Source organism: Pavona decussata, unplaced genomic scaffold (assembly GCF_977016875.1).
Source record: "Pavona decussata unplaced genomic scaffold, jaPavDecu1.1 SCAFFOLD_381, whole genome shotgun sequence".
NCBI classification, from domain to species: Eukaryota; Metazoa; Cnidaria; class Anthozoa; order Scleractinia; family Agariciidae; genus Pavona; species Pavona decussata.
Window position 1 is genome coordinate 2,716,165 of NW_028145755.1, and position 16,826 is coordinate 2,732,990.

The following is a 16,826-nucleotide window of genomic DNA, read 5'->3' on the forward strand; positions in this document are numbered from 1 at the left end:
CTAAATCAGTGAGACAGAACTTATGTCAGCATTGCACTGCAAATTACAGAAGTAACTTCCTCATGTGACAACGCCTTAATGCAAATACTGCACAATACTTTTCTTAGGTGTCTACATCTCTGAAGATCTTTCATGGAACATACACATAGAGCATATAGTCAAAAAGGCCAACAAGCGCTTGTACGCACTGCACGCACTTAAGAAGAGTGGCCTCACTATCAAGCAGCTAGTGCAAGTGTACTGTAGCATTGTACGATCTGTACTTGAATATGCCTGCCCTGTTTGGGCAGCCTTGTCAAAGTACTTAGATGACGCTATAGAATCTGTACAAAAAAGGGCCCTATGCATCATTCTGCCGAATTGTTACTATGACGATGCCCTTATTCAATCTGGCATCACTGCCCTTTCCCAGAGAAGGGAAGAAGCTTGCACAAATTTTATCAAGCGCGATTGCCTGTTGTCTCCTGTCCTTAAGCCATTAATTCCTCGCATGTCAATTGACAGGCCGTACTGCCTCCGATCGGGCGAACGTGTTCCAGTGCGCTTTGTCCCCAAGACAAAGCAGTTCGCAGATTTCTGCACCATCAAGTATCACTACCAGTTGTAATCTTTTTCTCTGTTATTTAATGCTTCTAATCATATTTATATAATTATTTATTTGACTGTCTTTATACCGTAGTGTCTCGTACTATTGTCACTGACCATCCTTGTAATTCAGCCTTTTAGGCTGCGAGAGAGATATCAGTAAACAATATTATTATTATAAAGTTTGTCATGTAAAAACACTGCACCTTCAGATATAACATTGTACAATACTGTTCTTTATCATGTTTGCACAAAGTTTGTCACGTAAAAACACTGCACCTTCAGATATAATTCCAACGCCTCTTGCAATAGCCTTGGCTGTGATGGGATGATCACCAGTAACCATAATAACTTTGATTCCTGCGCTGCGGCATTTGCTAACAGCATCAGGTACAGCGGCACGAGGAGGATCAATCATGGACATCAGACCAACAAAGCACAAATTTTCAAGAGGGAAATTGGGAGGCTTCATAAAAAAATAAAAAAAGTAAATAATTCCCATCAATATTTTTGCAATTTGTATGTGGATCTTCTTATTTGTTATCTATTCTTCCCATCAAAGCGAATCATATTATTAATATTAATAACATTTCCATGTAAGATCTGCCTGGAATTAAGTAATTTAGGGTGTTGTATTTGGACCCAAGTTTATTTTGGTGAACTTACATCATCAGTAACAAACTCAAAACCAGGAGGGTATTCTTCAACGTTGAGGAAAAAGTGACAAAAGCCCAAGACACGCTCTCCCATTCCACCCAGCTCGAGATAAGCCCTCTCAAAGGCTTCCTTCATATCATCATCCAGTGTTTCTTCCTTGCCCTTAATCAGGATAGTAGAGCAACGTTCAAGAATGCGCTCTGGAGCACCTTTCATCACCAGCAGGTAACGAGCATCATCTGGGTTCTCTTGCTCATGAATGGACACTTGATATTTGTTAGTAGAGTTGAAAGGAATTTCCGCCACCTTTTTGTTTTTCTCACGCATCTGAACCACATTACCCACTTGAAGTTCAATGCACTTTAGCAGGGCTGATTCAGAGGCATCTCCATTTGTCTCTCTGTAAATAAAAAAGTCAATAATTGAAGGGGTCAGTGGCAAAGGGTGAAGTGATGTCTGTTTGACCTTAAGGCTTTAGTTTGAAGAATCTGACTGGTTTCCACTCATGATGTATGTAAGATGCAAAATATCATCACAAGTGCAAGGGGTGGGGTAGACTTCTCTCACATTTTTCTTCCAGTTACTGTAATTTTAAGTTATCACCTTCTTCTCTCAAACTTGTAATACTTGACCTTATAGCTGGTTGGCTATCAATTCTCACACCGGATTTTAGTGTGGGATAATTTTTTTCTTGGGGGGGGGGGGGGGGAGTTTGACTGTGCATGGCTAGATTCTGCTGCTCTGTCTTTATTTATGTCACTATAATGCACAACATACTAAAGGGTTTTCATTAATTTTGCTCACCTTTTGAGCACTGGAACACCTTCTTGGCCAACTTTAAACTCAGCACGGTTACACAAACCAGCAACTTTGGCCAATGCATCCCAGGTTTCTGTCTGTTACAAAATGGGGAAAAAATTGTTACAGATGTTCAAGAGAGCTTTATGTCACTTAGTTTTAAATCGGCAAGCTAGTTAGTCAGTTGAGAGTACAGGAAGAGAAACGTCTTGCCTGTCTGAAACACACAAGCATTTAAAGTCCAATTCACTGAACATACAGTAAGGGCATTACACATCAGGTATGCAAATTACTTTTAACCCTTTACACTGCGACTACTGTTACCAGGGTTACTAAGACAAAGTTAACCAATCATATCACAGGACACTCCCGCTAAAGTTGATTGAACCAATCAGCGCATTAACCAAAGCAAGCAAAGATACAAAGTTTCCACAACAAGCTAAATTTGAGGATACCTTACCGAACATCTTGTTTTTCAGTTGATAGGAAATTAATGTTTAGACTTGGCTCAGAGAATCATGTAAAGACAAGTAGAAGGTAATAGTACTGAAAGAAATCAAAATTCAGTCGATAATCTTGCAAACGGCAGCATGTCGGAATATCTCAATTAACTGACTGTTGAAAAGCTTTGATAAATTATATTTCGAAACAATGCATGAAAGTTTAAAGGGGAAGTATCATGGGGTTTTTGATATCTTTAGTTAAAAATGATGAAATTAAGACCTTCAATCAGCTGCCAAATAATTCTAGAATGACGAGAGGAAAGAAATCAACTCAATTCTTGAAAGGAACAACTCGTGATCTGTTCTAGCACATTTTGGAAACAAAAAGGCGAGAACTTGAAAATCATTAGCCTAACATTTTTCAAGTTTCAATCCACTCTGACCTACTCTGCCTCTGGCCAGAGGCACTACATTGTAATCGACAGTTTTATTTCACTGGGGTTATAATAAAAAAAAAAAAAATTATTAATAACAAACTTGACAATTGTTTTATTGTTTCTGCTGACAGACAAGCATTTTTGCGTTTTGAAATGACAGCAAATTTGTGTGATACTTCCCCTTTAAGGAGGAAAATGTTTTTCTTTGAGGTCTGATTTTCTGGGCTTAGTAGCTGACTTGCCTATTTGCTCTATGCCCTGATGAGGACCTGGCTTTGTCAATAAAATCAAAATCTCAAAACCTTATTGATATTTTGATATTCTGTTTGATATTCTGCAATCCGGCACCTTAATGAAACTTTAATGCATATAAAAGCTTTGTCTAGATGTCCAGCAGCCGGGACAGGATTTTCAAAATACTCTGAACACATGTTCAGTATAATTGGTACTTGTTCAATATAATTGGGACTAATTGGTGTTAGTGGTTATCGCCTGTTATCCGGTGTTAGAGCCAATCAGGTTCATACTCTTCCATAGCTTCCAGATGTGATAATGTTATCCGCTAACAAGACTGTTAGAGCCAATGAGAGTTTTGTTATTCAATAACAGGATAACACAAATAACAACTCAAGTGTTAGCCGATAATATTAGTCAGTTCCACCAATAACAAGCACTCATTACAACACATGTTATTTGTGGCTACAATTAAGCTTACGAAATTCAAAGTCTGCTAGAGGGCACCAGCACACCTAAAATTGCTGTCCCAAATACATGAGATTTTCAGGGAAAATAGTCCAATTCTCTTCAGATGTTGTATTCATTGTGAATGTTTAACAATACAAAAGGCAAAACGTGTTAAGGATTAGGTGTTTCTCAAAATTGAATTGCTATGAGTATGTTTGTTTCATCTTCTCCACTAGGATTCTACTTCTCCACTGTAAAGAATATAAAGCTGCTCTTGTGAAGAAATCTTTTCTCACTAACAATGGAATCAGTGATCGCGTCAAAAAGATATCGCTACAGGTTCGTTTGTTTAGTCTTTTTAGTCCAATATAAAATAAAGAAATCTTTTTTTCACTAACAAAAAAGCGATTGTCACAAAAAGACACGGCAACAGAGAAGTCAGGATTGTTTAATGTTCTCCAGTATTAGATGTATCTGCCTCTTTGAAGAAGAAACAAATGGCAATAGCGACAACATGACACGGCTATAGAGAAGGTTCAAAGAAAGACCTCTTGTTAAGGGGCTGCTACATTGTAAACATTCCTGCACGCAATTATCTAGCGACAAGATAATGCCCAATATGAGTGGAGAATAATTAAGTTTTGTCCCATTAACTGGACATTTCCGTGTAACGATTACTCTGTGACGTTTATTTGGAATGAAGAACTGAAAATGGGTGAAGAAGATTATAGTGAGTCTAGCAGAAAAAGATTCCAAATTGTTGTCTATTTGCAGCAGGATATGCGATTATACCACATGTCTTTGTTCGCAGAAATTATCAATTGCTATTGACAGATAAACACTTGAACGTCTAAGCCATCGTCAGCCAATAAGGGGAATGTTAGACGCTAACAGAATAACAGGTTTTCCGTTAGTACGTAACCTCAGATCTAATCACCAATATTTAAGCCATAGGACGGAAAAACATGCTAAATGAAGTGTCTACCCTCCTTTGAACGCTGCAAGTCACGACTCAGTTGCTTGCTTTTTACGAAATATATAATTAAGGGAACGTTAAGTTTGAAAGGCCGTCAGACAGCCGAATAAACTCTTGGGATAAACTGAGTCAATTTCCCTGACTGCTCTGCACTCTACGCAAATCATGGAATCATCAGACTTGAAAATTATTTACGTGTTTAGACTTCATGCCACCGTGTCCATGTCAGTCAAGTGATTTTTTGAAATCAAGAACGTTAGAGATTTCATGGTATGACCAAGCTCGCAGAATGATTGGCAGCCAAGGACCTTCGTTTACTGAATCACCTTGCAAACCAAAACAAAGATAGTATTGGATAAATCGACTGAGATTGAGAAATTATTACACAGCCAGACATGGAGTATTTTGAAAATCCTGTCCGGCTGCCGGACATCTAGACAAAGCTTATATGCGCGTCGAAGTTTCATTAAGGTGCCAGATTGCAGAATATCAAACAGAATATCAAAATAAGAATAAAGTTATTGACAAAGCCAGGTCCTCGTCAGGGTGTAAAGCAGCAGGCAAGTCAGCTACTAAGCCCAGAAAATCAGACCTCAAAGAAAAACATTTTTCTCCTTAAACTTTCGTGCATTAATTCAAAATATCATTTGTCGAAGCTTGTCAACAGTCAGTTTATTGAGATATTCCAACTCATCGCTGTTTGCAAGATAATCCACTGAATTTTGATTTCTTTACTATTACCTTCTACTTGTCTTTACGTGATTCTCTGAGCCAAATTTAAATATTTATTTCTCATCAACTGAAAAAAAGATGTTTGGTAAAGAATCCTCTGATTAAGCTCCCTTTGTGAAAACTTTGTAATCTTTGCTTGCTTTGGTTGTAAGTGCTGATTGGTTTGATCAACTTTAGCAGGAATTCATTGTTCAAGTCCTGTGATGTGACTGATCCTGGTAAAAGTGGTTGCACTGTAAGCCCCAGTAGTGAGCAACATCTAATTATTTCTCCTTAAAATATTGCTGCTTGATTAAACATTTAAGTCAGGAGAATAAAGGAAGTAATCACCAAAGATGAAATGCTTTGATTTTTAGACAGAATCTCTCAACTATCAACATAAGAAATATATGGAGGACAGTGAGGAGAATATACAGGTTGACATTGGGGTTGAAAGGGTTAATGGCACTGGGAGTAAATATTACAAGTTATCATTTCACGTCAATGTATTAAATTTCAATGCCCCTGCAGTCTGTCCAAGTCTTCAGAAGTTTACCATTATTATTTTGATTTGTTAGGTGGTGTAACCAACCTGCACAGGCTTTTAATATGAGATTTGTTGCTTTTTTGGCCGCAGAGATTATGCTGTGCATTGGTCAAAGCTGCTTAAATATTTGACTATAAAGAACCTCTTTTCTAATATAAAATTGCTCTTGCAGCACTGGGAAGAAATGTGAAATGACTTCTCTGAGAAAGAAAAATCTGCAATCAAATTTTAGCAATTTTTCCAAAACACTCAGAAGGAACTTGAAGAAATCGGCCATTGCACTCCATTTCCATCCTACCCATTTGAAGCCAAAGATGAATGATACAGGTTTCTGTGCAGTACCATAATGGATAGAAAATGGTAAGCAGAAAATTAATGTTGATACTGGTAGTTAAGGGTTATGCACCTTTTCCATAGGAGTTCCTGACTGATCCTCTGTAGTATCAGCTTCAAAAATGTTATTGTCAAACCACATGTGAGCTAGAGAGGTAAATATCCAATTTCAGTAGACATTCACTGTGGTCTGTTACAAATGCTAATTCTGATTGGCTCAAAACACCACTGAAATTTGGGAAAACGTCCTGTATAATGTGATGTACAAATTAACCCACTAAAATAAATAAACAAGTAAATAAACAGTAAAATAATGTTTAGTTCAAAACACAATCAAACAGGATGTTCTTGGTAACGAGCACTAAGTGAGTAGGGATCCACATACCAACTGTCATTCTGTTCTGAGTCAGAGTTCCAGTCTTATCAGAGCAAATTGTTGATGTACTACCAAGAGTCTCCACTGATTCCAAGTTCTTCACCAAGCAGTTTTTGGCAGCCATGCGTTTAGCAGTCAGAGTTAAACAAACCTTGAAATTGACATCAAGAGGTTCCAATTAAAGTTAGCCCAGAAATACAATTGAGAGATGGGGCAAATACAGCATTCAGTGCAAAAACACACAAGTGAAAACAAGGTTATATTTGTATAGATCTAGAGCCACACAAGACATAGCCTCCCATGCAGTTGTTTTTAGGGGACTGAGGTATTACCTCCTTCCCACAAAGCCTGCTCACCCAAGAGTCACATTTCTTTCCCATTTTTTCATTCCCCAAGCACCCCAGCCAATAACCATCAAGACATTGTCTAATGATTTCAAATGAAATTGCTGGTTACAATGGACGTTTCCGTTCCCCGCGAGCTTTGCAAAGTCTCTGGTACAGTCTTGAGAGATGCAGGAGTTAAGTTGGAATATATATATATCAAGGGGAGATCTGCAGTATTTATCAGTCCATTAAAGACTATTAAACGGAAAGTTAAACGACAAAGGGCCAATCAACTTGTGGCCATTGTGGAAAGTGTCGTACATGCCCCCGAACAAATTGCAACAACAAAGCGAGTTTCAACTCCAAAATCTTTAAAGTTTACCGACATATCGGGTAATATTTCAGTTTCCTCCACATTGACGAGGTCAACAAGATTGAAAGCAAAGCTTGATAAATATTTAAGTGACTTTGAATAACTAGTCAGCAAATTGACGAAAATATCACTATTTGCCGTCACCAATTCTTTGATTGAAGTCAGATGAACGTGGGGCACAGGGTGCTCAAAGCTCACGTCTTTCACGAGTCCTGAGGTCAAGGTCACCCTTCCAGGTTTTAGTAAGTTCATTGTGATTGGCTTAGAGGAATGCGGCACTTGGGTGAGCAGGCATTTGTGGGGAGGAGGTAATACGAGTCCCCTAAAAATGACTGCGTGGAAGGCTACACAAGACATTTACTCAAACAAATTCAATCCAGTCAAATTCATGTTTAAATATATGTTGTATAATTACATAATTTCAATTTCAGTATATAAATACATTTTTTTTTGCCACTATTCTGGCACATCGTTTCAAGATAAATATATATTAAAATTTAAGATTGATAAATAGAAAAAGAGAGAGAAACATATGGCGAGGATGCCCATAGAGAAACCATTGGGGCTTATACGAGCTACAGACTCTCACAAAAAATTACAACATTAAAATCAGGAGTTTAGGGTGTAGCTTATTTAATTTATCAATACATTTAGGTTAAAAAGCAAGTACACAATCAAACACACACAGATAGCAAACCATAAAACAGCACATTCAATTAACAGGTGTAGTCCATTAAGGAGAAATAATCTCAATTTAGATTTAAACAGCATTCTGAATTTCTGAATTAAAGGAATTGAACAGTTTAGGTAATTGCAAACTTACTGCAAACTGTCTGATATTTGTTCTACAGGGAAATAAGTAAAAGGAACTGCAATGTCTAGTATTTTAACGATGAATATGACTTGTGAGAAAAAAACATTTCTTTGAATGCATCAGGAAGGATGCCTTTTTTTGAAAAGAAACATAAACTTTCCAATTTGAAATCAGTACATTAATATCATGTAGTTTTAGAATTTTAACTTGCTTAACTATACGTGCAGTATGAGCATCATAGGTGCATATTGAATGCAGTTGGATTAAAAGCAAAGACCTGACAATGTGACTTGTTCTTAATTACAAGTACAACTGGATGAAGGAATCAAGTCAGAAAGGACATAAAATAAATAATTATCTTAGTTGACAACCACCATCAAACATAAGCATGCACAAATTAATCATGTTAACTTCTTGATTATGACATGTGAAACAGTGAATGAGACATCAAATAATTACCGTGACAGTTGCAAGAAGCCCCTCTGGCACATTAGCAACGATTATGCCAATCAAGAAAATGACGGCAGTCAGCCAGTGGTATTTCAGAATCAAAGAAAGAACAAAGAAGGTCACTCCAAGGGTAACAGCTACACCAGTAATGATATGAATGAAATGCTCAATTTCAACAGCAATTGGTGTTTTCCCTGAGCCTAATCCACTGGCCAAATTAGCAATCCGTCCCATAACAGTGTTGTCACCAACTTGAACAACAATTCCAGTACAGGTTCCTTCAACTGCATTTGTTGAAAAGAATGCCAAGTTCTTTGTCTCCAAAGGGTTCTCGTGAGAAAATTCTGGGGTACGAGCTTGGGGTTCTGATTCACCAGTTAGAGAAGAGTTGTCAACCTGGTACATCAAAGACAGAAACAAAACAAAAGTTTTACTATCGTGGTGGGTAACAATCAGAATAGTTAGTATATACATATCTATAAACATACTTAGAACTGTAAACTCTTATTAGCGTGCTTTTAGTCAAGGAGTTTTCCAACTGTTCTCAGGAGATTTCAAGATTGTCCAGTTACAAAAACAAACCCCAAAAGGAAGAAAAACACAAAGATATAGGGTTTTCAGTAAGAGCAGACGGATGGGGAACAGTAAGTAAGTAAGAAAGCGACTTTCTTTTACGAGGGCAACACGCGACGGTAGCTACAATTACTGATTAACTTGTGGCCCTCTAAAAACAAATACAAAAATAAAAAATAATGAAATAAGAAAACTAGCGATAGATTACTATTAAGTCACAATAAAAAAATTTACAATAAAAATTTTACCAGGAGAAGAAGAAGTGATGACAAATACTGATCAAGACGAAGATATGTCATTAACTAATACTGAAAGATCCCTTAATATTTTGGGAATTTAAAAGTACTCTCCATAGTTCAGTCTTGAAGGATTTCCAAGACTTCTTCGTTCTTAGGGATCGGGGTAAGAACAACAATTCAGCTGATTTTGTCACAGGTAACAGTCCACTAAGAATTCAACTGTATCTATGTAACAGTTCTCGCCAACTGGTTTTAACTATTTCAGATCTGCACCTTAAAACCTTGAGCTTCTATCACACGAATATCAGCTGGTATTCTGTCTCCAAACTTCACGAAGATGATATCTCCCAAAACAAGCTTTTCTGCAGGTAGGTTGTGCTTTTCGCCATCACGAAGTACAGTGGCTTCCTGAATAACAAACAACAAACGTTTACAAGAAGGCTGGTAAAAATTGACCACTATTAACAAGCAGAGGCTTATACAGTGCAAGTGCTAACCTGTGGAACCATTTTCTTGAAACTTTCCATGATCTTTGAACTCTTGGCCTCCTTTACTCAAAAGAACAAACATCAATCGGCAAAAAAATGCAACAAACTTCAATGATCAGAGCGCTGACAAGCTAAAAGTGCTCTTGCTACAAGGAACATCACAAACATACAAATATGAAATATGGATCCTAATTTAACAAAGTAAATTTGCATGTCACATAACATAAGGCCTGAAATAGTGAGCAAGCATTATTATTATTAAACTATATTATATTAAAATCACCTATACTAAAGCAGATTAGCAAGCTTTGAGGGTGGGGTCATACACATCTATGTAGAAAGAGTTGAAGAACCCACCCCACATCCCTCTTGTACATGTATGTGCCAGGCAACAGCTTGCACATGCAATATTCTGCGCAAACATTTATCCATTACAGCATGTGCCTGGCACTTCCAAACAAGTTGAAATAGCTGGTTCCTTACACTGTAAGAATCAAAGCTTAATCTTGCTGGTAATGCAAGCATTTTTAAAAAGAGCAAAACACAATCCCTTGATTGGCTGCAGCTGGTGCCTGGACTGACCTGGTAATACGAGAAACATCCAGTAATGATAACAACAGTAGCAAGGACAATACCCAGGTACAGCTGAAATTAAAAATAATAAGAAAATATTCAAGACAGATTCAACTGAAAAATAAACTTTAATTAAATAACATGTGTAGCAGGCAGAAAGGGATAGCTCCACTTCGGCTCCAAATTTGTTTTGGAGATAAATCATGTACAGTACATGAATAAACTAGTGTTGAGAGATAGGCCCAGTGTATGTGTGAAAATTGATAATGCATGGGTACCAGCATCAAAATAATTATCTCAATCTTGTAAAGTTATTGTTACCCGCACCAACACTTTATTTGTCAACCTTCCTCACCACAGGACATGTTTGCTGTATGACAGTATCACACCATGACATAAATTGCTTGCATAACAAGGATACACAACCTGAGAGGTGTTTCAACTTACAATATCAATAGTTAAATGAGAATTAAGGGAATGACTGGGCCAGAGATAACAAAGTGGATTTTACACAAATTATTCCAAACATTATGACAAACATTTTTCAATGAAATGTGTTAAATTCAATCATTAAAAATCAATCTGTAAAAGAATTCCTAAGAGACACAAATAAAAAATCGTTGTCGCTTTTTTAAGCTTTTAAACATTATCGCAATTTTTTATAGTTTAACTGTTCATATTAAACACATTTCACAAAAAATTGCTAAATGTATTGAGGTAATCTATAAAGTTAGCTGCTATCTTACTTTAAATATGTTTAAATGTCTATATTACAGCTTCACATATTCACATTTGTCCTATTGTACTGCTCCTTGGGCAAGTAATTATCCTACCAAGCTCCACTTTCTTATTATTATTACAGAAAAGAGTACTCAGAAAAATCAAAGGCTCCTGTGAGCCAACTCGTGAATGCAGATGTCACAGATGACACATCAGTAATTGAAATTAAGACAGCTACGGACATTTCCTTGAAAGCTAAAAGAAATTATATCTTTGCCCGATTATGTAACGAGAAATACCCATTCTTGTGCTAAAAAAATCGTTTTGGCCCTTGTGCCCGGCTTTCCGGTGAGCCCACCCATAAAAACCGCCAGCTACGCAGGCTACTTTGCTTGAGCTGATCTCATGAAGGGAAATCTGTTGAACAAAGTGTTGCATTACATTTCATGCCCGGCATAAATGCATGAAATTTTTCCTTTGGAGTTCAGTCCACGCAATCTTCAAGTAAAAATAATTTGAAATATTGCTAATTCTTGCTAAATAAGAATTATTTCAATGAAAGCTAGTTGTCTGTATTTTGCTTCATTATTTAATGAGCATACCAAAACGGTTTTGATCCTGTACACATGCATTTTACTAAATTCTGTACGGTATGTATTAAACAGTAGATGAAAATTCATCGACCACGTCCTTTTGCCTTCCCATAAATTACCAGATGTAAACTGCGAAAATGAAACATTTTTTCCCCCTGAAACCTCTATGAAAGCTGAAGAAATCTAAAATTGTTCATTTCAGCAGAAATTTGCATAATTTTGCTTACGACGTCACTGTTGAATGACATGGCACTTTCCGCTTTGGCGTGAAAACCGACAGCCAAACTCATGTGTTTCAGCAAACTAATCTACTTGATATAATACTTTTGTATGAGAAGCAAAAATATGATGAAAGATGTCGAGTTTTCATGTATGCAAAAAGTTATGATTAGCAGTCAACTTATCAGTTAAGAGTGCTTCTTTCAGCCAGACATTTTCTGGCGGGAAATGTTTTTTGGCGGCAAACTTTCAAGTAGCGCAACGCAATATCACGCAATATTTCTGAGTAAAACTATTCAGTTAGTTCAATCGCAAAGAGAGGATAGGTTAAAAAATCGGTGAGGCCTGCAACTTATAAGGCCACTAGTGCTAAACATACATGCTCTATAAAAAATCCTCTTGTTTATTCAAAGATCTTGCCGACACTTCACTAATTTAATTTTTAAATTTAATTAGTTTTAAATTCAATTATTGTTAAATTAAATTAATTTTAAATTCTTAAAAGATGCCGCACTTTGTGGAAACAAACGAAAAAACCTATAACTTTGCTCAGATTCAATGAAAAATCTCCATTCTTACACTAAAATGATTGTCAAATTATTCTCTACAGTCAGATTGAGTAAGCATTTCCTGATGCGCTGTGAAAAGAAAATTTTCGCGTGTTTTTTCCACAAACTGAATTTTTCAATTAAATTATTTTTAAATTCTTAAAAGACGCCGCACTTTGTGGAAAAAAACGAAAAACCTATAACTTTGCTCAGATTCGACGAAAAATCTCCATTCTTACACTAAAATGATTGTCAAATTATTCTCTACAGATTGAATGAGAATATCCTGATACGCTGTGAACAGAAAATTTTCGCGTGTTTTTTCCACAAACTGAATTTTTCAATTAAATTATTTTTAAATTCTTAAAAGACGCTGCACTTTGTGGAAAAAAACGAAAAACCCATAACTTTGCTCAGATTCGACGAAAAATCTCCATTCCTACACTAGAATGATTGTCAAATTATTCTCTACAGATTGCATGAGAATATCCTGATGCGCCGTGAACAGAAAATTTTCGTGTGTTTTTTCCCGACTAACTGAATTTAAAACTCATTCACTGCGCATGCCCGAAAGTTAACGACAGAACCAACCAACCAAGTCAAAAAGTCCACCATCGCTATAACTTGTTCATTGCGCATGCGCGCATTCACAAGTTAATAACACGATCAGGCTGGTGAGATCATAGCGGACCATTGTTTAGTAGATTAGGTATATCAAATCTTTCCCAAATAAATAACTTACAATTTTTGGGAGAGCTTGTTAACAAACATCAAAATAATTTGCTTCCTGGAATATATGCTTCTAATTTTTCAAATTAGAGTGATGTTCACCATTACCACACACGCTCAAGAACAACTCAAAATTTGTCTATACCGTGTCCCAGAACTAATCAATATGGCAAATTCAGTGTTTGATATGCTGCTGCTGATTTATGGAACAAAATACCTCTAAACATCAAGAATGCAGCATCTCTTCGAAGATTTAGAAAAAATATAAAAGAATATCCGTTATCATCCGAAGCCTGAGAGTGATTTCTTGACTTCCTGTATAGTTATTTATTTTTTCTTCTTCTTTTTCATTACTTATTAGTTTATTTTACTTACCTATGTTTGTTTATTTCCATATACGGTCACTAACTAAGAATAATTTAAGGTGGCCGAATACAGTTTCTTAGTGTACAGGTGTTAGAAGACGTTATTTTGAAACTATGTATTTCTGGACGCCCAAAATTGGTATGGTGTAAGACCAACTAAGAAAGAATGTATTTTTGTACATCTTGTTGAGCTAAGTACCATTTCCATGGCAATGCAGCGAACTATTAAACGTCCATAAATAGTAGGTTTCCTTTATTTTTAGAAAATGTACTCATTAGATTTTTTTCCATTTTTTGTATCCACAACAATCACAAAACACCGACACAGTTGCACTATTTTCATGTAATTTTGACAGAGAGATCTCCTGCAAATATTGATTTTGCATTTTAATGTTTTGTTAAGATACCCTCTGTTAGATTTAGGCTCTCTTTGTACGCGAGTTACGCTTTTAAGGAACTATTTTCATGCCAAATTTCAGGGAATTCTTATGAGTGGTTCCTTAGAAAACAGTTCATTTCCACAAAATCAACCAGTCGCAATTTTTTGGTCAAATGCGCATGCGTGGTTTAATTTGGGTTTCATGGCAAAGATGAAAAGCATGCGAAAGGTCTTGGTGAATGTTTTTTTTCTTGCTTGGAAAGAAAAGAAAAAGAGTCCAGAAACGAGAAACTTAGTTATTTAGGATCAAAACTTAACTTTATTATCACTTTATCGACCGCCGTATTTGCGTACCACAACCCTAGCGTGCGGAATCTGTAAAGCGCGCGCAAATACTGTGTTCAGCCACCTTAAATGCAGATATCCTTTTGTTAAGCAAGAAATCAGGTGTATAAACACTTTTAACCCCATGGGTTTTGGTTTTCACACCTCTACATTCCTTTCTCCCTAATTACTGTTCTTTGTCTTTAATTAATATGTGGAAATAAAAAAACTTGAAGAAACTTGAAAACTTAAGAAATACATAGTAAACACAGAGTAGCATGCTGATCTTGGTAGTTGGGTAGACGGACTTACATCATCCTTCTCTGGTTCTTCTATTGTTGATACTTTAATTGCATAGGTGATAAAACAGAGAATAGCACCAATCCAGAGCAGCATTGCAAAGCCACTGAACAACTGTCTACAGAATTTCACCCACTCAGGGGTGGTGGGTGGGGGAGTCAAGGCATTGGGACCATCACGCTCAAAGAGTTCATCAGCCTTTTCTTGGGTGTGACCCTGTAAACGAACAAATAATAACATAACATAATCACTGTTAATAACAAACAAACCACAAGCTAACTATCAGTCATAACTACACACAATGCATGCAGCAAAGTAATAACAAAGGATAAAATTCTGTCTAAAATATGCTCTACATTTGCACAAAATGCTCAGCAAAGATGATCTGCAGTTACACATGGCACACATCAAGTCTCCACTGACTATAGCTTACAGTAAGAGTGTCAATTGTTCAGCTAGGGGCTTGGATTGTTGTTTTCCTATAGTCCGTTGTTCATGATAAATTGAATATACAGTTGGCTTACATAATCATCTTACATGGCTGACTAATGAAAAGGCAGAGAATGAATTCCTCTTACTTTGGTTAGATGAGTGTCGAGTTTGCTTTCAAGATCATCCAGTGGTATCTTGTGCCACTCCTGAAAACAAAAGAAAATGATAGGAAAACAAGAACCATACCCTTTCAACAAAAACTTTCTTATCTGCTGGCACTTTTTCATTCCATGTGATATCTCGGCTGTGATCAGGACGTCTCCCTCTTACCCACTCTATCCAGATAGGGGGCTGGAACGATGTTTTAATGCCAGAATGTTTTCCTGGTCGGCTGATGAACAATCCACCACACCTGTTGCACATATTCCCATCAACTGTAATTGAAGGGGTGCCTGGAAAAAAGCCCTAAGTGACTTCTGATAAATTGCTAGATTCTCCTTCCAAATTGCCTTGTATTCCCTTGTGAAACAAAAGGAGAATTTGAGCCTACATCAAAAGTCACTTAGGGCCTTATTCCATGCACCCTAGTCTGAAATGTCAGCCGTCTCCTCTCCCTAACCCACAGGGGGCGCGGGAGAGAGAGACGTCTGAATTCCGAGCGTTATAATGTCGTCCGTTGACGTCACGTACTTTTGCGAATATGGTAGGTAGTTTTTGATTGGTTCATCTTTAATTGAAATAGATAACCATTTCTTATTGGTCGACCTTGCGAAAACAGATATTACATTTCGGCGGCGAATATAAAGTGTTGACAGGCCAGACACAACTCGTAAGTTACTGGTGTGAAAAGTGACTTCTCGTTTAACGTGGTTTTGCTCTCGCGAGTATATCTCTTAAAGATTTTCCTTTTTGGTATGAGATAAGTGGGAGGCTCTTTCAATATTTCTCGAGCCGGGTGGTAAGTTGTGAAGATGGGAAGAATTTTATTTCGCACTTTCTCGTTTTGTTGTAAAGCCGACTTCCGTTCAGTGAATTTAATCTCAGAGGTTATTTTTTTCAATGAGATTGTGTTGATAGCCTCTTGCCTGAAGGCGCGTTTTGAAGTTGGTGGTATTGCAATAGAATAATTTCACTGAGAAGTTGGTTCTCAGAAGTCTCAGCGATTCTACAATCATGCGGGAATCCTTGACATTCGCACGCACTTTAAACCTACAGAGACCTTCCAGTACACATTTTTCTTCCTGCCACCCACCGGGGTCAGAAAAGGACTAATAAAAAATGAAGCCCTGAGACGTCTTCGAAACACCTCCTCTGCAAAATCATTCTATTACAATATCATCCACTCCAAAACGCACTTTTGGGCTAGAGGCTACCCTCACAATCTCATTGAAAAAATAACCTCTGACTTTTACTGAACGGAAGTCGGCTTTACAACAAAACGATAAAGTGCGATAATTTCTTTTTTTCTTTTGTCACAACTTACCACCACGTTAATATGAGTCGTGTCTGGCCATGGCCTGTCAACACTTAATTTACCAATAACATTCATCGGAACATTTTTCAATTTATCTTCGGTGGAAAATGAAGTGCGATCCCATACATACATTCTTGATGCTTTGTATTCAAATTTTACGGCTTACAAAACGCACACAACCTCTTACATTATGCATGCTGCAATGCTTCCATGCGCTTTCATGACTCGTGGCCGCCATTTGGTGTCAAAGGTTTTTATTTATGCAAATTTGCATAAATTACTGTGTGACGTCAACGGACGACATTATAACGCTCGGAATTCAGACGTCTCTCTCTCCCGCGCCCCCTGTGGGTTAGGGAG

At 37.1% G+C, this 16,826-nt stretch overlaps 1 protein-coding gene across 1 annotated transcript in view; it reads right to left on the bottom strand.

Annotated features, from left to right (window-relative positions):
• Positions 1-16,826, bottom strand: part of LOC146452124 (sodium/potassium-transporting ATPase subunit alpha-3-like) — a 29,488-nt gene that overhangs the window by 5,611 nt on the left and 7,051 nt on the right. Inside the window, exons 4-14 of the mRNA XM_085098413.1 lie at positions 15,139-15,198; positions 14,573-14,776; positions 10,393-10,455; positions 9,820-9,870; positions 9,596-9,730; positions 8,520-8,906; positions 6,557-6,698; positions 6,245-6,318; positions 2,047-2,138; positions 1,252-1,642; positions 865-1,051 (exon numbers count right to left, since the gene is read on the bottom strand). Coding sequence (XP_084954539.1) covers positions 865-1,051; positions 1,252-1,642; positions 2,047-2,138; positions 6,245-6,318; positions 6,557-6,698; positions 8,520-8,906; positions 9,596-9,730; positions 9,820-9,870; positions 10,393-10,455; positions 14,573-14,776; positions 15,139-15,198 — 1,786 coding nt within the window. The remainder of the gene's footprint in view (positions 1-864; positions 1,052-1,251; positions 1,643-2,046; positions 2,139-6,244; positions 6,319-6,556; positions 6,699-8,519; positions 8,907-9,595; positions 9,731-9,819; positions 9,871-10,392; positions 10,456-14,572; positions 14,777-15,138; positions 15,199-16,826) is intronic.